This window comes from Malus sylvestris, chromosome 9 (genome assembly GCF_916048215.2).
Source record: "Malus sylvestris chromosome 9, drMalSylv7.2, whole genome shotgun sequence".
Taxonomy (NCBI): Eukaryota; Viridiplantae; Streptophyta; class Magnoliopsida; order Rosales; family Rosaceae; genus Malus; species Malus sylvestris.
In genome coordinates this window covers 12,418,880-12,441,540 of record NC_062268.1, presented here as the reverse complement: position 1 = coordinate 12,441,540, position 22,661 = coordinate 12,418,880, and the positions used below count along the sequence as shown (strand labels likewise).

The following is a 22,661-nucleotide window of genomic DNA, read 5'->3' as shown; positions in this document are numbered from 1 at the left end:
TACCGTTATTCAAGATCAAGCCTCAAACGGCCCTTGAAGAAACATTCATCCTCAAGATCAAGCCCCAACGGCTCCTTGAAGATCCGCTCAAATCCACCTCCAAAGATCAAGCCCACGGCCCTTTGAAGAAACTTCCAACAGTTCATCCAAGATCAAGCCTTGACGGCCCTTGGATCAACGAAATATCCACCAATCAACACCTTACGGAGATCGAATCAGAGGATCAAAATAGAGAGAGATTGTAACCCAAAACTATCAAATACAAATATTTGTTTGTGCACGTTGTTTCTTGTCTCTTTCGTTTCAGGAATTTTCCGTGTTCACAGTCCTCTCTAAATAAGTTTCAATCTAATCCGTCTTTTTCGAGATATTTTCGTTATTGACAAAGAGAGATTTTAAACCACTTTATCTACGGAAAAAAAATCGAATTTTGATGCAAGAATGCTAGCATGCTGCTCATTAGCAAGTGTCGAATCAACTCTTAAAAAGAAAATTCTAAACTCATAGACTATAATTAACAGAGTTAGAGTTTGAAAACTACGTACGGACCTAATCAAGTTAATTAAAGCAATTTATTTTCTCTCACTTAAGTTTGAATTTCCTGTTTAGTAGTTTAGATTATATTGTAAATCTCTTTGAACAAAGGAGTTTCATAAAAAATACCAGCAATCGACTCCTCTTCTGCTTGTTCACTTCGAATAATGCAAAAATTCAACAATTCTATGCGAATTCCTTTTTTTTTTTCCTTCATGTTTTTACTGGGACAACTTATTTTTTCCCTAAAAAAACGATTATTTTTAATAAATGAATGTATCATGAAGAGTTGTGCTATGAAAGATTTCACAGCTTTTCCAATAATAATAATAAAAAAAAGATTTCACAGCTTTATCTGTAGGTGGTGCAACTCAAACTCAAACTATGAGAATTTTTTTTAGAATTGATTGACTCGAGCAACTCTTTAAATAGAATTATTGTGAAATCGAATCCTACTAAAATATGTAAGGTCATATTTTTGTGAAAAAGTTCCTTACGAATTACTGGTCGGACAACTCTCTTCAACACGTGGCACTGGTGGCTCCATACTGGAAGGAAACAACCGTGAGATATGATCTTGCTTTTAGTGGTTTAAATCGTATAACTTCAGCGATAGAGCGCTTATTTATGTGAATGAGAAATATTAGGACTTAAATATGTATAAAAGCATATGGTAGGGTAAGCTTTTGTTTGCATGTCATGCAGGTGGGATTTTGTCCAAGATAGAAAAACTTTATATCATGTTCACAACATATGAAGGTAGTTAAGTCATTTCACTCTTAAAAATAATTAAAAAACTGAAAAAAAAATTTAAGAAAAAAAAAACATTCCCTCTATTTTTTCCCTCTAATTCCTATCCTCAATTTTATTTTTCACTCAATCCTATGCATGATAAATGACATATGGTATTCAAAAGTATCTAAGTTAGTCTTTTTCTTGAAACATGTATTGTCATTTTTATTTTCTTTAAGCATGTATTGCCATTTTTATTTTCTTTAACAAATTAATAATTTGACAAATGATCATGGTGTTATTGTCTCCAAAGCAGTGCATTAATATAAGCATGTTACGTGTTGTGCTTCATTTTAGAGACATTAAGACTTTACTAGTAGAAGAGTTAGAATAGTTATAAAAATAGTTTCTAGCAGTTAACATGTCCATCATCTAGTAAAAACTACAATAAGTCAAAGAAAAAAAACTACTCCAATCACTAGCATCAAAACTCCAAAGATCGGCTAACTGCACTAATCCTAACTATTCCTCCAATTTTCTAGCAATAGTATCCAACACAAAAAAAAAAAAGTATATCATACCCACGCAGTTCCACAAAGCTTTGCTTGCCTCCTCAAAGTACAATGTTTTCAAATAATAAATTAATTACTATAAAAGAGAAGAAAGTGCACAACTCAACCTAGAATCAAATGATGGATATTTCAACTGCATTCTTGCACATTTAACACCATGAGCATTTATCAAATTATTAATTTGTTAGAGAAAATAAAAATGGTAGTACATGCTTCAAGAAAAAGACCAACTTAGATACTTTTGAAGACAATAACATCGTATGTCATTTCTCATGCATAGGAATGAGTGAAAAATAAAATTAAGGATAGGAATTAGAGGCAAAAAATAGAGGGAAAGTTTGTTTTTAAAATCTATTTTCAGTTTTTTAATCATTTTTAAGAGTAAAATGACTAACTACCCTCACATATTGTACACATGGTCTCACTTAACAGAAATATGGATGAAATGTTTGAAAAACTAACGGTAGGGGGCAAATTGGCTAAAAAAATTAGTTTGAGTCTTTAATTTTCCAATCGAAAAGTTCAGGGGAGAAATCGAAAGCTAGGTGAAAGTTTAGGGGGCAAATTGACAATTTACTCTATTTATTTATAACAAATAAGATGTTAATGTTGAGAGTTGTCCTACATCGGTAAGGGACAAGGTTTGCTATGTGCTTATATGATCTTGGGCTACTTCTCATATTGTCAATTGGTTTTATGGTGGAATCTCAATTTCATCATGGTATCAAAGCGGGTTGTCCTCGTGTGAACCCAAACGGCCACACGCGCTCCACGTCACCTAGTTGTTGTCCACGTGTAGACTTGAAAATCCGTCACACGTGCAGGAGCGTGTTGAGAGTTGTCCCACAACCGCCTATCTACTTATGGCAATGGAGCCCGCCGTGGCATGAACTACAGCCACTCGTGCCTCCCTCGAGTTCTTGACACTTGGAAAAAGCTGCTGTACACTATTCGAAATTCCTATAGACTCTTGCAAACATATTACATGAAACGGTTTCATCGTTATGTGACATTTCGGTCTCATAATATATTATTATGTAGAGGAAAACTTATACATGACAATGCAGTATTGGATAAGAGATACCATATGATAAGAAATATGTTTCATGTAAGTTAGGCAGTACGTATTGAATTATCTAGATGACAATACAAGTAGATTATAATATCTGACAAACAAATATCATACCAATCAACTTTCATATACGTTCAAGAATGTAGTTTTCTTTTCTAATCATGTAAAGTTAAACAAATTATTGGAGAATGAAAAAAATACAAAATCTTGAATTTTTCTCTATAACGAAGTATTTATAAATGAACTAGATACAAGATTAACTTAAAAACAAGAAATAAAATAAGTCTTAATTAGACAATTAAACCTAAATCCAGAAAAGTAACCTAACCAAGGTATTATCTCCTCTCAAAAAAGATATTAAGAAATAATCCCATAAAAACAACAAAAAAGAGGAAATGGGCTGCGACTAACCAAACTATTACAGAAAAGCCAATTAGGCCCATTATACTCATATTGAATAAATATAATTGACACGCGCAACAGATAAAACTACAGCAAGTGGCGTGTTGGGCATATCGTTTCTCAGCAACGTTTTCAGAGGTCTCGGGTTCGAACTCTGGCAGCGCCTCTTTCTTCGGCTTCTCCTTTATTTTTCAAAATTTTCAACCAGGTACGTACGTCTGTTTACTTTTTTAATTTCAGTCAGTAAATTCTGATTTTTATTTCTAAATTTCTAATTTTCTAAATTCTACCTGTAAAATTGAATAATCAATTGGGGATGATTCTGTTAAAATTAGGGTTTAATTGTTCCAGTGAAATTTTTCTGATCAAACAATCTCTTAACGATTTTTGAACAATTTTTAAATTATGGCGTTCTGCAATTTTGTAATTTCTCTCAGAGTGCGCCCCTCCGCCGTTACGATCAATCAACACGATGAAATCCGCCAACGTCAAAACCCTAGATTTCACCAGGCAGCCCTTTATCGAACCCGATACGCACCGTACGGTAAAGGAACTGAAATTTACCGTTATGTCCCCGGCGGAGATTATGAAACTGGCGGAAGTTCAAATCTACATTGGCGCGTATTACAACTCCGGTTGGAAACCCATCGAAGGCGGCTTACTGGACCCGCGGCTCGGCCCGGCGAGCAAGCGGTTAATCTGCGCCACTTGTGGCGGGAACCACGTCGAGTGCCCGGGGCATTTTGGGTATTTGGCCCTCGCACTCCCCGTCTACAACGTCGGGTATCTGGGCACGGTTGTGAACGTCCTGAAGTGCATCTGCAAGAATTGTTCTGGGTTTCTACTGAAGGACGAAATGCGGGTGGAGTATTTGAGGAAGATGAGGAATCTGAAGGATCCTATGAAAAAAATCGAACTGATGAAAATTGTGGTGAAGAAATGTACTGCATTGTGTGCCGGTAATCGGCGGGCGGAGTGCTGGAAATGCGGGTATGTGAACGGGACGGTGAAGAAGGCGGTTGGGATGATCGGTATTCTTCACGACCGTTCGAAATTTGAAGATGTGATGGATGAGTTGAGAAAAACAATGGCGAAGACTCAAGTCTCCGCAGCGGGGTTGAGCGTGGAAGCTATGTTAGACCCCGCAAAAGTTTTCACTTTGTTGAAAGAGATGAGTGATGAGGATTGTGAGGTGCTTTATTTGTCTACTAGGCCGGAGAATCTCTTGATAACCAACATTCTGGTGCCGCCTACTGTGATTCGCCCTTCGGTTTTGGTTGGGGGAGAAGTGAGCAACGAGAATGACATTACGGTGAGGTTGAAGCAGATCATTCAGTCGAATGCGCGCCTTACGCGCGATTTGTTTGATTTGAGGCTGGGGTATGCCCCCGGGGTTAAGCGGAGTTGGGATGAACTTCAGGTTGAGGTTGCGCAGTACATAAATAGTGAGGTTCGTGTGCCTTTCACAATGCAAGGTGGGAATCCGTTGAACGGTTTTGTGCAGCGGCTCAAGGGGAAGCAAGGGCGTTTTCGCGGGAATTTGTCTGCGAAACGTGTGGAATATACTGGAAGAAGTGTTATATCTCCTGACCCTAATCTGAAAATCAATGAGGTTGGAGTCCCCATTGAAATGGCTCAAATCTTAACGTACCCCGAACGGGTTACATGTCATAATATTGAGAAGTTGAGGAAGTGTGTGAGTAATGGACCTCATAAGTACCCCGGTGCCAGATCCTTACATCGTGATGGTGAAGAATTCTCCTTGGCGATTACGAGGATCAGTAAAAATCTGGCTGATGGACTCCAATACGGTGACATAGTTGGACGCCATCTACAAGACGGTGACATTCTTCTTTTCAACAGACAACCAAGCTTGCATAGGATGTCTTTCATGTCTCATCGGGCTAAGGTTATGCCTTGGAGGACGTTGAGGTTTAATGAATCTGTTTGCAATCCGTATAATGCTGATTTTGACGGCGATGAGATGAACATTCATGTCCCGCAAACAGAGGAGGCGCGGGCAGAGGCTGCTTTGTTGTTAGGGGTGGAAAACAATTTGTGCACACCCAAAAATGGGGAGATCTTGGTTGCTTCAACTCAAGATTTTCTGACATCCTCTTTCCTTATAACGAGGAAGGACACATTTTATGACCGTTCATCATTTTCACTCATGTGTTCATATATGGGAAGTGGCATGGATCCAGTTGATCTTCCAACACCTGCCGTGATTAAGCCAGTAGAGCTGTGGACAGGAAAGCAATTGTTTAGTGTTCTCGTACGCCCGAATGCAAACGTGAGAGTCTATCTGAATCTAACTGTCACGGAGAAGTCCTACACCAGCACCAAGACCGAAGATGGGAGAGAAATTGAAGCAATGTGCCCAAATGATGGGTTTGTCTATTTTCGTAACAGTGTGCTCATAGCCGGGCAACTTGGGAAGGCTACATTGGGAAATGGCAACAAGAATGGACTTTACTCTGTTCTTCTCAGAGACTATAAACCTCACGCAGCTGCTGCTTGCATGAATCGCTTAGCTAAGTTAAGCGCACAATGGATTGGTAACCACGGATTCTCAATTGGGATAAGCGATGTTCAGCCAAGTGGCAATTTGCGCGAAGAGAAAGAGAAGATAATTAAAGAAGGCTATGAAAAATGTTATGGCCAGATAAAGTTGTTCAATGAAGGGCAGCTCCAACTTATACCGGGTTCTGATGCAGCACAGTCGCTTGAGTCCGGGATAACTAGTGTATTGAACAACATCAGAGATCAAACCGGAAAGTTGTGTATGCAAAAGCTGCATTGGAGAAATAGTCCCTTGATCATGTCCCAGTGTGGTTCTAAAGGATCTGCCATCAATATCAGCCAGATGGTTGCTTGTGTTGGCCAGCAATCGGTTGGTGGTTGTCGCACCCCCAACGGGTTCATAGACCGAAGCCTTCCACACTTCCCTAGAGGTGTAAAAACCCCTGCCGCTAAAGGGTTTGTTGCTAGCTCATTTTACAGCGGCTTGAGTCCTACAGAGTTTTTCTTCCATACAATGGGAGGGCGAGAGGGGCTTGTGGATACAGCTGTGAAAACAGCTGACACTGGGTACCTGAGTCGTAGATTGACCAAAGTTATGGAGGATCTGTGTGTTCAGTATGATAAAACCGTGAGAAATGCGAGTGGATGTATACTTCAGTTCTGTTATGGAGATGATGGTATGGATCCTGCAGTGATGGAAGGAAAAGATGGAGCTCCGTTGGACTTGCCCCGGTTGTTTCTGAAAGCGAAAGCCACATGTCCTGCCGGCAAAAATGAGTACGTGTCTCCTGATCAAGTGTCTGAAATAGTGAGAAGAAGGCTTTCTGAACCAGATATGACTCCTGAGGCCGGGTGCTCTGCCGGTTTCAAAACTTCTTTGGAAGAATTTTTGGATGAGTATGTAGAATCATTCAGAAAAAAACATGAGATATTTATGTTTGATGATGATCAAATCCCTGCTTGGAAGGAGAAGATTGTGCAAAATATCGCGGGTGTTACTTCTAGACAGTTGGAGGTTTTTCTTGATACTTGCATTTCACGTTACCATTCGAAGAAGATTGAAGGTGGAACAGCAATTGGAATAATCGGAGCTCAAAGTATTTGCGAGCCTGCGACGCAGATGACACTGAAAACTTTCCACTTTGCTGGAGTTGCAAGCATGAACATTACACTCGGAGTCCCCCGAATCAAGGAAATATTAGATGCGGTGAAGAACATCCACACGCCAATCATCACTACGGCACTCGAATGTGATACTAACGAAAAATCTGCAAGGGTGGTAGCCGGGCGGATTGAGAGAACAAGTCTCGGGCAGATTGCTGAGAGTATACAGATTGTAATGACTGCAAGATCAGCGTCTATAGTGATCACGCTCGATATGTCCATGATTCAAGATGCGCACTTGTCCGTGGATGCCAATGTGGTGAAAGAATCGATTTTACAAATTCGGGGAATCAAACTGAAGTCAGAAAATATTAAGGTTTTGGATGTCAGAAAATTGGAAGTTTTTCCTGCAGAGACTGACAGGAACAAACTTTATTTTCGCCTTCACAGCTTGAAGAACATGCTCCCATCAATCACAGTAAGGGGCATAAACACAGTCAAGCGTGTCGTGATTAACAACGAAAAAGAAGCGAAAACCAATCACAAGAAGTACAAGCTGTTCGCCGAAGGCAGAGGGCTTCTAGAAGTGCTGGGGACTGAAGGAGTAGACGGATGCAGAACCACAAGCAATGACGTTCTGGAAGTGCAGAGGACGCTTGGGATCGAAGCGGCGCGAGTCTGCATCATTGAGGAGATAAAGAGCACGATGAAACAACATGGGATGAACGTAGACTGCCGGCACATGATCTGCGTGGGGGATGTGATGACATACATGGGGGAAGTGCTTGGGCTGACGCGATTCGGAGCGAAGAAAATGGAGAAGAGTGTGATTGCATTGGCGTCGTTCGAGCAGGTGGCGGATCATCTGTTCAATGGCTGTGTGAATGGGAGAGTTGACGCGGTTAGAGGAGTGAGTGAGTGCATAATTATGGGTGTGCCAATTCGGGTTGGGACTGGAATGTTCAACATTAGAGAGGGAGGATTTTCTGGTTCGGGAGCTCATGATTCAAATGTCGAACTGCACTATGGGCCAGGCTAGGTGGTTCCAATCACTTGAGTTGAAGAAAGAATGATGAATTTATGATTTTGTAGAACATCTCATTTCTGTTTTTGGGTAATTTGAATTTTCTTTCTGTTTTTTTTTTTTTGGTAGCTTACACGTTCGTTTGGTAACCAATTCGTTTTCCTGTTTATAGTTTTCACGTTCTTTTAGTTTTTTGAAACACACATTACGGTTAATTGTTGCATTCTCTTTTGGAGATGAGCTTATCAGTTATTCACCAATTTGTTTACAACATATTGTTATCGTAAATATCATCAGTACAAAAAATTATTCAATTTAGTCATCTAAATGTATCTGTTAAAGTATCATTATCATAGCAAGCGTCAAGTTCATCGAATGTAATTATTACATGAACTTGAATTGAACATATCAATTATCAAGTCCTATGAATGTAATTATTAATGTAGTTATTAATGTAATATTGTACTATATAAGTGCAAAAGCACATATGATTCAATCAAGGCAATATATTTCAACGGTTCATCATAAGGGTGTGTTTTGGAAGTATTAGATTGGAAATAGCGTTTATATTTTTCGTTCTGAACTTTCAGAATTAGATTGTAATTTTTAAATTCAAATTTTTGGAATATTCAAAAAAATTGGAATTAGAGTAATCTCGAAAATTTTGAAACAAAAATTTGAGATTCATACATTTAGTGAGCCTTTTTTTTTTTATGTTGAAATAATGTACATTTAGTGAGTTTTTGAATATCCTTTAATTTTTTCCATACATGCAATTCATTGTTCTTTCTTAATAAGTGGTATATGCTTATGTATAAATTCAATTATTTTGGTGTATACTAGTATATTTATTCTTTTTAATATATAACTAATGTTTAATATTAAAATAATGAACAAAATGTCAAAACTAATATTAACCTACAAGTTGATTACAAAATATATAATTTGATAAATAACTATAAACAATCAAAATATTTTGGAAGTTTTTTTATCATAATAAGTTCGCAACACTTCAGAAAAATATTAGGATTGGAAATTCGAAGTTCTTGAAATCTCTAAATGCATTCCAATTCACGTTACAGTTTTTGTAAAATATGCGGATTCAAAAATTCTATTGTCGGAATCGAAAATACTATTCAACCTTACATCCCTAGTTCATCATAATATGTCACTTAGTACTTACAATGTTGATTTATTTGATACATTTAAATAACTAAACGATAACCAATTTGATAAATATTTATGTGGATGATCTTTGAAGGAAGATTAAGAGGAACTATTCGGATTATTAAAATTTCATAACAAAAATACATTATTTGTGAAAAAAAAAAATGCAAGTATTATCCATTTATACCAGCTCGATTTCAACTTCTTTGGTGTAAGTAAGCTTGTCATATTCATTGCCACACAAACTTGCCGACCATATGGATGCGCAGAGACAAGTAGCTTCATAGACCCATGGACTTGTCTCCTTGTAAAGAACTGTTGCATAATTAGTTAAGCGCATTCGTCTCGTATTTTAGTTTCTATATCTTTGATTCTCTTCTTCGATATCGTTTGTCGTCGCATGTGTATATAATATAATTATATAACTAGAAGTCAAGCTTAACATTCTGTAGTCAAATCACAAATCCAGCTGGCAACTAGTGTTGTCATATCACAATTAATATGAACTCTTGGCTTTGTTCTGAACTTGTATGTATATAGTTATACTGCACAAACCTTTGTGAACCAAAGCAGGAGGAGCCGCCTCCATTGACGTCCCCACACGGCGGCTACTTTGTCACGATGCACCGTCACAGGAGGAGCCGCCTCCACTGAGGTCCCCACACGGTGGCTACTTTGTCACGATGCACCCTCACAAGTCAGTCACAATATTGGAGATGCTTATTATCATCATGCATGCATGCTTTCAATACGTTGTCTATACCATACAGACAATGCTCGAATGGGACTTGTGGCCCATGTCGATGGTACCAATATTGGTCAGTCGAACACATGCGCGTGCCGGTGACTCAAGTTATTAGAAGTAAGAGTTATAATTATTTCATGCATGTGTGAGCGATATAATGATCAGTGTATAACTTTTTACACATAAATGATTGATGTTAACATAATTCTTCACGAAATACAATGGTTTATATACGAAAGTCGGGTCCTTATATTTTAGACTTTGCGGGTCGTAATCCGAGTGCTTGTTTTCTAGGGTTAATGGTGATAGCTAACCTAGCTTAGAGGGCAATAACATGCAGTACCCTATTGACTTAAATAGGCATGTCTTGGTGCATGACTCAATTACTCATTTAAAAAATTAAAGGACAGAAGAACAAGGGCGGTCACCGTGGGATGGTGATACATAAACATTTTACAATAGTACATACCAGGGGTCGTCTCTGACATTTTGGACTATGTACGAACTTAATAAAGAGGCCCTCCTTATTTGAAAAAAAATATTTTTCTGGACAATATATTCATGTAGAATTCAACACTAAATATTCAAACTTAATTGAAATCAACATCTCATTTAAATAATCTTCAATTGCCATGAAATTATGATTTATGGTTCATCTATGAAAAAAATGGAATGCGACTACAACATAGATATGAAAATAAGTTTGTATTTGTGGAAGATTGTAATACACATGTTTATTTTTTATTATTAAATAAAGTAATACACAAGTTTTTTATTGCTAGAGAAATGTTTAAGTAAAAGCTTTGCTTAATCAATATATATAATATCATAATATGATGATAATTTTCTTTTTAATAAATTTTTTTTTGTTATAAAATACATACATATGTGATATATATATATATATATATATATATATATAGAAAGATCATAATTTTGAGCTCCTCAAAAATTTAAAACCCTGTACCATTGCCCCTTTTTACACTCTCAACGCCAGCTCTAGTACGTACTCGACTAGTGTTTCTGCAAATTGCTCCCATCCCATTCCATGCACTGCCTGATTGATTCGAACGCGTAGAATTTAAATATTAATACGATGTAGATTTTGACATTTTGTCGTCTCAAGTGGCCACTCATGTCCTGCTCTGCTCGATTTGGATTTGACGTTAGAATTTATATATAATATTGTATATTGTATATTATATATGAATATGTGCTGTGTTCATCGGAGACTTTGACTCAGGAAAGGTCATAATTTATACGAAAAGATTGGATTTTTATAATAAAAATTTAAATATAAGCCACATGTTTGTAATAATACACGAAAAGACAGATCAAGCTAATCTGCTCCCTTCCTCCGAGTTAAGTCACACGCGACACAAAATCTTTTGCACTTAAAATAAATATAATTGCTATATAAATTTTAATACGCATTGACTTGTTTTTATAATTTATTCACATACTATTCTTTATATATTATTTTTTACCTTTTTGGACAAATCAACAAGAATGTTACCTGAATCAGCCACACTTTTCACCTAGAAAAGGAATGAAAAAATGAAACAAGAATTTATACAATTTTTTTTGCCCCGCGGATTATATGTTGCAAATTAAAAAATTTAAGCTTGTAAATTCATATGCCTTGGATCACGATTTTCTCTTTTTGAAATATACGAGTCAGTATATCATATGTTATAACATAAATAAAATTTTCTTTTTAAGTGTTATTTTACTTATATCGTCACCATGTAAAAAATCTTTTTCTCAATATACTAAAACATCACTCTTGATCCTGCACCTGATTAGAAAATGATATGGAGAAAAAATCCATCTTTTGGTAATGGTCCTCAGTTCGCTTGTGGTGGTGGTGTTATGGATAAGCGGTCACAATAAATGCTACAATAACCTCTCAACCAATAACCATATGCATTCTCATTCTATTACAAAAGGTAGATGTAAACTTAACATGATTTTCAATTGTTACAATGGATTTTTAGTCTAAACATTTCAAACTTTAACATTTATGAATATAAATGAAGAACAATTACCAAACAATATATAAGAGTGATAATGTAAAGACATAAATTAACCACATCAAATAGTAAAAAGACAGTTGAATTATATGTTCAATTTGAAAGTTTTACGATTGGCGTCATAAACTAGATCGCATGATTACCTTAAGGAAATAAAATGTAAACTGCTATAAGATAATTGGTCTTTTATGCCATTAACGGACCATAGGCTCTCTAGACCTCACCCACATTGTACGAGTCATGGGATCTCTCGATCACAATTGATACATTATGGATTCAGCTACCCATAATTTGTCCTGCAATCGGGCCATATCCAATCCAATGATGGCAAGACGCCGACTTTCCAGAGTATTCCCTTGGGTGTCCGGTGCACCTAGGCTCCAACCAACAGGGACTGTAAGGTACCGTTTGGTACATGGGACGGGACGGGACAGAACGGGATGAGCCGTTCCGTCCCACGTTTGGTGCGCCTAAAAACTGTGGAACGGGTTGTCCCATGGGACGAAATTTGGCTGATTTTTCGTTCCACCTCTTCCCCCTGAAACGACCCATTCCACATCCGTGGAACACAAATTTATAACATTTTATGACAAAATTTATCCTTATCTTTTTCAATATTTACATCATCTGTTTCGTCCTGTTCCGTCCTGTCCCGTCCCGTCCTGTTCCGTTCCGTCCCGTCTAGTTGGCAGAATTGTTATGACTGACATGCATCATCAAGGATTGCCTAATATGCTTTGCAGCCTCTCCTCCCAACTGCCTGCTAGGGTTTCTTCCTACAAATAACCAAGTCAATCAGAGGAAACGGTAATCGTCACTTACTATTCAAAACTCTCTCAAGTTCTCTTTTCACTCTACTACTTTTCTAACTTAGACATCAGAGGCCCTTTGGCGGACACCCTCTCCCTTTTTCAAGATGTTCATCAATTACGCTAGCGATTTTTGTCATTTTATGGATTAAATTTCGTCAAATCAGCCGTATATAAAATTCACATTCCCAAATTATATGAATGAATATCTTTCGAAAAGAGCAACCATGTTTTCTTCTCGAAAGCAAACAAACTAAGTCTAACACTCTAGGTCTGACTGGAATAATTCCATTTTGTTTGCCAAAATGGTTTTAGGCCACGTTTAGTGGCAAAGATAAAATTAGATTAGATAACTCATTAAGTTTAAGATACACTGAAATAAAATATAGATGCTAATTTTTAAATTTTGTCAAGTTAAAGATAAAAAATGAATTAGTCTAAAAGGAAAACTATCCTCACTATTGCAACCATTACATGAGAATTTGACGAAATAAACTTCATTCATGACTAACCCATGTAATTCGTTCAACGGGGAAAATTTGAAATTCAACCTTCATTTCTTTCCTTAAGAATGTAATTAAAATTTAATGAGTTTTCCAATCTGATATAATTCTAGGCATGCACCAAACATGAGATAAACGGCAAAGCATGGCTTGTAAAGTCACCATTTACCAATTGAAAAAGAAACAGAAGAGCACTGAATAACTTAATTATTAGGTTAATTATGTGTTTCCTTCTATCCAAATTCCAAACATGGTTTCCCATCTCACTCATACTTTTTTATTTTCACATGCTTAAAAAATAAAAAGATGAAAAAAAAAGAAAAATACCTTTCTGGTAATACAAAAGTCCACAATTTCCACACGGAAAGATATACTTGTATGAAAAGGACAAATGGTCACATATCAAACCACTTTAATATTATTGTTGATTAACATAATGCACTTTAATCCATAGTCCCACACACTCTCTCTCTTACCTCTGTCCAATCTCCTCTTCCACTCTCCACGTTCCTGTCTCTCCCTCCCTCCTTCCCTCAGTTCTTCCTTTCTCCGAGCTTCTTCAGGAGCTGCAACTCAGAGTTTGAGCCAAACATGGAAAGCCATCAGCTTTCATTCCCAAAGTTGCTTCTTGCATGTCTCATCTGTTCCTCTACATTTTTGTTCTTTGCAACTTTTGGTCAGTCAGCCACCACCGCCAAGCTTCACACTCATGAAGGTAACCTTAAAAACTTCAATTTTGCAATCCTGTTTTATTTGATAAAGGCTGTATTCAAACTCAGGAATAATAACGGACGACCATTTGGATTGAGTTCGTTTCAACTAATCTGAGTTGTTCTGCCAAATAAGGAAATTGGCTATCAACTCAGCTTAGCTAAATTGAGTTCTTATAGTATTCAAGTTTGCTTCATTGCATTCATTAATTTAATTGGTTGGTCTTTTGGGGAAGAATTAAATTCGTTATAGAGAGAGATTTGGAAGATTAACTAATTATATTTTTTCTCAAATGATTTTTAATTACGAAAGATTGTAACATTAATGTAAAATGATGTGCTAGATATCTGTTGATTTGCTTTTGCTGCAGTGAATGTATTGAAAGAGATAGGGAAAAAGTTGGGGAAGAAAGACTGGGATTTTGGAAAAGATCCATGTACGGAAGAAGGGAATTGGACGGTCCCGATTAGTACGGGGAAGAAGGGCTTTGACAGTGCTGTCATATGTGATTGCACCTTCAACCACAATTCCTCTTGCCACGTCATCAGAATGTACATCTCTCTCTCTCTCCCCCTTGACCTGTAAACGTTGACTTCACACTGTACTCCGATTGCTGTTCTGTTTACCTTGACCGGAGCCGAAGCATTACTACACAAGCATCCTAAATACAGTTCCTCAAATTATCGAAATTACGGATTAGTAAACATGTCATAAGCCGATCAGTAACTAATTATACGTGAAGCCTTAATGCATGGTCATGAACTGCAACTAGAATAATGTTGTTGGTGGGAGTCACTAGTTTGTTAGTTCTTTAATCTCGTAAGAAAAAAGAAAATTACACTAGTGTTAATTCCAATGAGGTAAGTTGCAGCTAATCTTCTGACATGCTGCTACCATGTTTTTACTTATCAGTGTCACTTGGCTACATTCTTGCTAAATAGGGTTTCGGGTTTTCGTGTGAATTGGCTAACTTCTTGCTTATTAGGGTTTAGGGTTCCGGTTTTCATGTATGTTTTATCATTTATGCTGTGAGATTTTTTTTTTCAGAAGTCAATGATCATGTGAATGACACAAAAAAAGTATTGCATGAGGAACTCAGCGTATAGATTGTGCAATTCTGCATTTTATTTTATGTATATTTCTTAAGGCATGATTTTAGTAGAGAGCTCTTCTGATTCCTCCAGTGATATATTGCAGATTTCTAAAGTCCCAGAATTTTTCAGGGACCGTGCCACCAGAGTTTTCGAAGCTTCCTTACCTAGAAGAATTGTAAGCATAGTATTGGCTTTGCATCTGTTCTGCACTAAACATTGTTCGTCTGTCTTCATCCTGTTTCTTTTACAGAGACTTGAGTCGAAATGTCCTCAATGGTACTATACCTTCCCAATGGGCTACCATGCGGTTGCACACGCTGTAAGCACCAGATCTCTCATCAGTTACTAGTTATCTAATCAAATTGCAATTGGTCAAGTGCCTAAGTTTTCTATTGGATATGCAGGTCTTTTATGGGAAACAGATTGTCAGGACCATTTCCAAAAGTTCTTACCAATATCACCACCCTCAGAAACTTGTATGTTGAATTATTTCCTTAATTCACATATTGATGAGTATGGATTTTTGTCCTCGAACGTATTTATACGAATGTAAAATGGAAAATTCGTTGTGTTTATATCAACAGAAAGTTGAAAATACGTGGCTGGTGAATCTAGAGAAAATCCGTTCCTGATAGTAGTCGAACTCAGTTAGACTTTGATGCTCTATACAATGTCTTAAATACCAATGGTTCTGTATGAATTTATACCATTTGCAGGAGCATTGAAGGAAACCATTTCTCAGGACCCATTCCGTGGGAAATTGGAAAGTTGATCAAACTAGAAAAGCTGTAATTTCTCATCACCTTCTTCTTGCGAAGCCAATTATTTTGTCCAAGATTTTGCATTTTAATTCTCAACTAGCACTGACATTCTCACTATTTTCCTTCAGCATTCTGTCTTCAAACGCCTTCACCGGAAAATTGCCATCGACACTAGGAAAGCTGACGAACTTGTCTGATATGTAAGCAAGCTTACCTTTCTTCGGTTCTTCCTAATCTGTAGATTTTCCAACCTAACTAAATAACCACCAACTTCGTAATTGCATAATATAGTGAACCAACTGACGACCTAGTGTAACAAATTTTACTTTTATATTGTATGTATCGATAGTCTGTGTTGTAATATCTTTTGAAATTTGGTGTCCTTGGTACTTGTAGGAGGATAAATGACAATAATTTCTCTGGAAAGATACCTGACTTCATTGGAAATTGGACGCGGGTTTCAAAACTGTAAGCTTTGCGCTTGTAGTTTTATTGCTGCAATCACAGTATAATCTTTTGCTGATTTTAAAATTTTCTACTCTTATGTTACAGGCTTATCGAGGGTAGCTCTCTTGAGGGGCCTATACCTTCTACCATATCTGCCTTAACAAGTTTAACTGATCTGTATGTAATTCTACATCATCCTATCTTTTTCTCCTGTCAAACGAGAATGTGAAGCTATAGTTGTACCTTGATTATTTTTTAGGAGGATAACCGACTTAAAAGGAAACAGTTCTCCTTTCCCGCCATTGAGTAATTTGGAATCCTTGAAAACATTGTGAGTTGGAATCCTAACCAGTTTTTTAATCTCCTTTTATTACTTGCTAATTAAGCTCATAGGTAGTCAAATGTTTTGAATGTAGGATACTGAGGAATTGCTTGATACACGGAGAAATCCCAGATTACATTGGGGATATGGAAAACTTGAAAAACTTGTAAGTATTTCAACAAATGGCTTTGTTCAGTTTCCCACTTTCCATGACTTGTATAAGTTTCGGTGAGAAACTAATCTGCATTTTTCTGAAAATTTCCTCAATGCAGAGACCTCAGCTTCAATGAGTTGACGGGTGAAATACCTGCATCTTTTGTCCGACTGGAAAAAATTGACATTATGTAAGCGGATTTCTAGATAACATTTTCATCTTCAGATAATTCACAGAGTCTAATTCTCATTAATGTTAATAAGAGACTATTGTTTAATTTGTTCTGCTTTAGGTATTTGACAGGAAACCAGCTCACTGGAACCATACCGGGATGGGTCCCGTCAAGTAACAATATTGTGTATGTAATACAAAACTGCAGCAGTAAGAGTATGGCTCCGATGATTAATTTTTGGTTTTGATCAGTTGAAATTTCGGTATACAGGGATGTTTCTTACAACAACTTCACTTGGGAAGGTTCAAGTCCTAATGAATGCTCTAGGGGAAGTGTGTGAGTCTGATACACGCCATACAACTTCTATTTAATTTCTTAACCGGTTACTTTTGTAGACTGATGAAACAATGTTTTCGTTCTTTATTCCAGCAACTTAGTGGAGAGCTACTCCTCGTCAGCTGATAAATTGTAAGATTCCTCGTCTGTTTGATATGAATTTGAACTACAAGTGAAATTTGTCACTTCCTCGGGGTTATGATTAAGGCTGCAGCCTTCTTATCACGTTTAGCTTCATGATATAAGCTCACATTTCTTCTCTGTCGCAGAAAAATACAACCGTGCATGAAAAGAAATTTTCCTTGTCATCCTTCGAAAGATCAGCGTAAGATCTCAATTGGCCTCAAACTTGAACTGGGGCTTGATGATTTATTGATTAGTTAATCTAATTGTAAGTCAATTTGAATTCATGTCTTAATTTTTTTTGCCTTTTCCTGATGGAAAACAGGTAAACATTCACTGTATATTAACTGTGGCGGAAAGGAAGTAATGATCGGTGACAAGAAGTATGAAGCTGATAGAGAACAAAGGGGTGCATCGATGTATTACATGAGTGAGAACTGGGCTTTCAGCAGCACAGGAAACTTCATGGACAACGATGCTGATTCAGATACCTACATTGAGACCAATACATCTGCACTTTCAAAAAATGTCTCTGCGCTTGATTCAGAACTGTACATGACAGCGCGCGCATCTCCCATCTCGCTCACATACTATGGTCTCTGTCTCATAAATGGAAACTACACCGTGCGACTCCACTTTGCTGAGATTGTTTTTACTAATGACAGAACATTTTACAGCCTTGGCAAGCGTGTATTTGATGTCTACATCCAGGTAAATAATCCGCACCATATAAACAATGAAAAGCAATGTTAACTATTACTAATAAGTACTTATTCTGCAGTATATTTTGCATGCAGGATAAGCTGGTCCTGAAAGATTTCGATATAGCAAGTGAAGCTGGGGATGTTGGCAAGCCGATTGTTAAAGCGTTCACTTCAGTTGTTTCGAGTCATACATTAAAGATCCATTTTTACTGGGCTGGAAAAGGGACGACGGGCATCCCAGACAGAGGATTTTATGGTCCTCTCATATCGGCTATATCAGTAGATCCTAGTAAGTTGTTTAAAATGCACACTAACCTTGCATTTGTCCTAATTAAATGGCCTAAGCATTAGAAACTTACTCACTTCGACTGCGGGGTTACGTCTGGTTCTGACCAACTACTATTGAGAAATCCACACGATCTGTTAAACTGGAGACTAACTATATTTAAGTATGCTCAAGGGAACTCAAGCAGTTTTTAATTAACTAACTGATAAAGCTTTTATTGATTGCATTTCGATCACATTGTTAAAATGTGAAGTTGTATCTGTTGTGGTTTAAGTTTTTCTATAACAAAATCCTGATTAAATTTCTAACGGGATATGTGACATAAATCAATGTAAATTTGTTGCAGATTTTAAACCTCCTTCAGTTGATGGCCACAAGAATCGTCTCGTTAAAGTAGTTGGGGGAGTGGCTGGAGCACTAGTACTTCTTCTGCTTCTGGTCTTAGGCATCATGAGGAAAAAGGGCTGTTTGGGAGGAAAGATCGCTGCAGATAAAGGTGTGGTTTCTAATTTATTGTCTCTCTATATTCTCCAGAACTACATAGTTTTCTTTTTTCAACTTATGAAAGAATGCCGGTGTACAGTTTTACCGTTGTATCTATTTTAGAAAATTAGAAGTAACAATATCTTCTCTTGACCAAGCAGAATTCAAAGATTTAGATCTTCAAACAGGACTATATACTTTAAGACAGATAAAGGCTGCAACAAAAAACTTTGACGCAGCAAACAAACTTGGGGAGGGCGGCTTTGGTGTGGTCTACAAGGTAACTTTTGGTTTCTTTGTATTCGTCTCTCTTTTTCCTGGTTTATTCTAACTGTTCTAGGACTGGGAATCTGCTTTCTGAATAGGGTGAATTATCAGACGGCACAGTAATTGCGGTGAAGCAGCTGTCCTCAAAATCAAAGCAAGGAAACCGTGAATTTGTGAATGAAATCGGCATGATTTCTGCCCTGCAACATCCAAACCTTGTGAAGCTTTATGGGTGCTGTGTTGAAGGGAACCAGATGCTGTTAATTTACGAGTACATGGAAAATAACTGTGTGTCGCGTGCTCTTTTCGGTGAGAATAGGAACTTAAAATATTCAGGATTCACATATTTAAACAGAAGGCAGTTTGGACTGAAAGTATGAAAGAGATTGACTATAATTCTGATCAATACAGGAAGCGACCCGACTTGCAGACTGAAACTCGACTGGCCTACAAGGAAGAAGATTTGCATAGGTATTGCTAGAGGCTTGGCCTATCTCCACGAAGAATCAAGACTAAGAATCGTGCATCGTGATATCAAGACAAGCAATGTGTTGCTTGATAAGGACTTCAATGCTAAAATTTCAGATTTTGGCTTGGCAAAGCTTAATGAAGACGACAAAACCCACATCAGCACGCGGGTTGCTGGAACCATGTAAGTTTCCTGCAGCATAAACATCCTACACAGCCACCTTTTTTTCTCTTAATAAATTAAGTTGGAATATGAACTTATATGTTATTGTGCAATTTCTCGTTGCAAGATTGAAACTATACTTTTTTTGGTAATTTGTTTTGGCCTTCCACTTTGCAGTGGCTATATGGCTCCTGAGTATGCAATGCGTGGTTACTTGACTGACAAGGCAGATGTTTATAGCTTTGGAGTTGTTGCACTTGAAATCGTTAGTGGAAAGAGCAACACAAACTACAGGCCAAAGGAGGAATTCGTCTACCTTCTTGACTGGGTAACTAAATTAAAAACTTCAAAAACACTCGCTTCCTTTACTTCTCTTCGATATCTGCAAGCATCACGCACCCCATACCTTTCAAACTTAGGGATTGTAATCTGTGTTTAGCTCTTCAATTTTCGCTGGTTTCACCATGCGATTACGCTTCCTCCATCTTAAATTTTTGCTTTTTCTTCAGGCCTATGTGCTGCAAGAGAGAGGGAGTCTATTGGAGTTGGTTGATCCAGCCTTGGGTTCAGAGTACTCATCAGAAGAGACCATGTTGGTGCTAAATGTTGCTCTCTTGTGCACCAATGCATCTCCCACCCTTAGGCCTACAATGACCCAAGTAGTGAGCATGCTTGAAGGACGAACGGCGGTTCAAGACCTGCTTTCGGATCCCGGGTTTTCAGCCATCAATTCCAAGTTCAGGGCCATCAGAAATCACTTCTGGCAACATCCAAGTTGTACTCAGAGCATGTCAACCAACGGTCCGAAAACTGATACTTCCGGTTCGTACATTGAAACAGAAGAGAATGCTGATCTCCTGAGAGTTGGATCATTGACTTCGGTTAAATCTGATGAGTAAAACAGTATCAGAATGTAAAGGATTAGTAGTTAAAAGTGGCTAATTATAATTAAATATAAGATGCAAAATATGTATTTACAGTCCAAATATAAGGCTGCATATTCCATATTTTCTGGTGATTTTACTTCCAACTTTGAAGTTCTTACTGCTCCGTTACACATGGAAGCATTCACTACAAGCGTGCCGGAAACCGGTGTTTTTTTTTAATATGACGTGTGATATGTTATGTTGTCAACTTGTTAACGTAAATTGCAGATACAAATAAACATTCGTCAATTTCTGTGGAAGTACCTATTTAAATTGTTAGCTGTCTAGACATGATAATGTGTTACACCAAGAAAATATCATGATTTATCATTTCCATCATCACTTGGTTAACATCTTTCATTATAAGCAAAGCAATCATGGTCATAACTCATAAGGAATTATTTTGTTCATTTTCTGGTGACAATAAGGAGAAACTTATTTACACTTGGACTTGGAGAGCAACTATGGTAGTTCCTTTAGTAAATAATTCAATGTCACGTGATAAAATAAAAATACCTAGCAATAAGTTATTAAGTTAAGGTACTAATACAGTAACGTTCCAAACATAAGTATGTCTCTACTTTCTAGAGGCCCCCTTAAATAATTTTTACGCTCAATTTTTTCTCGAGACCTACATAGCACACCTTATCCACATTCTGGTTTACCTTCTCACTTTTCCTTTTGCGATTGTACTCAACTAGCACTCGAAACCATAATTTTAATTATATTAGAATCCCATTATTATTTTTTCCTTTATTAGTGTAATTAAAATTTTAGTTTGTCAACTAAAAAGTAATTAAAATTTTGATTTTATGTGCTAGTGGAATAGAATTGAGAATATTAGAATAAAAAGCTAAGTGAGAAGGTTGTTAGCAAAATTTCCTTTGCTAATAAAGAAGTCGTTTGGAAATGCTTTTAAAATCACTGAAAATGCTGTTGGTGATAATTGATTATAAGTTCTAAAAGCACTTAAAAATACTTTTTGGAAGAAGCTCTAGATGTGCACTTCTTTCAAGAAGCATTTAAGTTATTTTTCAAGACCTATTTGAATTTTTACTAAGGATTAGTATTTGTTGATGCACAAAACCGGAGGTCTTGGAACAACGTAAATCCGACCGTGAATCTGCAAGGAATGTAAATAACACAAGATGTATCATGGTTCACCCCAAGGTTTGGGCTACGTCCACACTGATTATGTATTTATCTGAAAGGTGAGGGGAGTGAGGGGAGTGAGGGAGCTCTGTAATGTCAGAGCTTTGAGAGGACGAAGGAGCCTTAAGAAATGGCCTCCTCTAATTGTGAGGGTGATGGGTCCTTTTATAGAATAAGGACTCCTCACTTATTACATATTTACCCATTCCTTTATCACATAATTACATTTAAGTCCCTCGAGTATTTGTACGAGATCTAAATATGATGCCCTAAATATGGTATAAACAGTAGTCCCCCAAGTCTTCAGTCAATAGAGTCTTTTAGCTGGAGACTTGAAATTCAGTCCATGTGTAGGCCGAAGTAACTAGATGTTGTCTTGAACTGATGTTCAATATGAGGCAGTGCTCAATCTAAAATGATGCTCCACTAGAAGTAGCACACGCTGCGAGGCTGCTCAGCTCGTGGCTTATGTTGCCTTGGTTGACTCAGCTTGTGGCGTTTGAAGGTGAGGGAGTCCCTTTTATAGAATAAGGGCTCGCTCCTCAATACATGAATGATAGGCTAGAGTTTATGCTCGCGGCGAGGCGGTTGCTCAGTATGCGGCGATGCTCTCTAATGATGGTAAGGAAGTCCATTTTATAGAATAAGGGCTCGCTCCTCAATACATGAATAATGTGCTAGAGTTGATGCTCTTTAATGATGGTGAGGGAGTCCCTTTTATAGAACAAGGGCTCGCTCCTCAATACATAAATATGGGCTAAAGTTGATGCTCTCTAATGGTGGTGAGGGAGTCCCGCTCACTCCTCAATACATGAATGATGTGTTAGAGTCCCCCAAGTATTTTTCATAAGGCCCAGTTGAGGCCCAATATA

General features: G+C 37.4%; 2 protein-coding genes across 4 annotated transcripts; both read left to right on the top strand.

Annotated features, from left to right (window-relative positions):
- The first annotated feature begins 3,423 nt into the window (after nt 1–3,423).
- LOC126583223 (DNA-directed RNA polymerase III subunit 1-like) lies at nt 3,424–8,134 on the top strand. The gene is made up of 2 exons (XM_050247545.1): nt 3,424–3,520; nt 3,750–8,134. The coding sequence occupies exon 2, from the start codon at nt 3,785–3,787 to the stop codon at nt 7,976–7,978; it is 4,194 nt and encodes a 1,397-aa protein (XP_050103502.1). The 5' UTR covers nt 3,424–3,520; nt 3,750–3,784; the 3' UTR covers nt 7,979–8,134.
- Nucleotides 8,135–13,655: 5,521 nt separating this feature from the next.
- Nucleotides 13,656–20,897, top strand: LOC126583224 (probable LRR receptor-like serine/threonine-protein kinase At1g07650). 3 transcript variants are annotated; one of them, XM_050247546.1, is made up of 24 exons: nt 13,656–13,935; nt 14,302–14,482; nt 15,129–15,200; nt 15,276–15,344; nt 15,430–15,501; nt 15,742–15,813; nt 15,915–15,986; nt 16,183–16,254; nt 16,339–16,410; nt 16,493–16,564; nt 16,650–16,721; nt 16,828–16,899; nt 17,002–17,067; nt 17,152–17,217; nt 17,311–17,349; nt 17,487–17,542; nt 17,666–18,051; nt 18,138–18,333; nt 18,677–18,826; nt 18,975–19,093; nt 19,179–19,389; nt 19,492–19,732; nt 19,889–20,039; nt 20,221–20,897. In XM_050247546.1, the coding sequence occupies exons 1-24, from the start codon at nt 13,812–13,814 to the stop codon at nt 20,608–20,610; spliced, it is 3,093 nt and encodes a 1,030-aa protein (XP_050103503.1). In that variant the 5' UTR covers nt 13,656–13,811; the 3' UTR covers nt 20,611–20,897. The 3 variants fall into 3 exon arrangements, with proteins under 3 accessions (XP_050103503.1, XP_050103506.1, XP_050103505.1); XM_050247549.1 differs by lacking the exon at nt 14,302–14,482 and having other exon boundaries at nt 13,661–13,935; XM_050247548.1 differs by lacking the exons at nt 13,656–13,935; nt 14,302–14,482 and adding an exon at nt 14,500–14,791.
- Nucleotides 20,898–22,661: the final 1,764 nt, after the last annotated feature.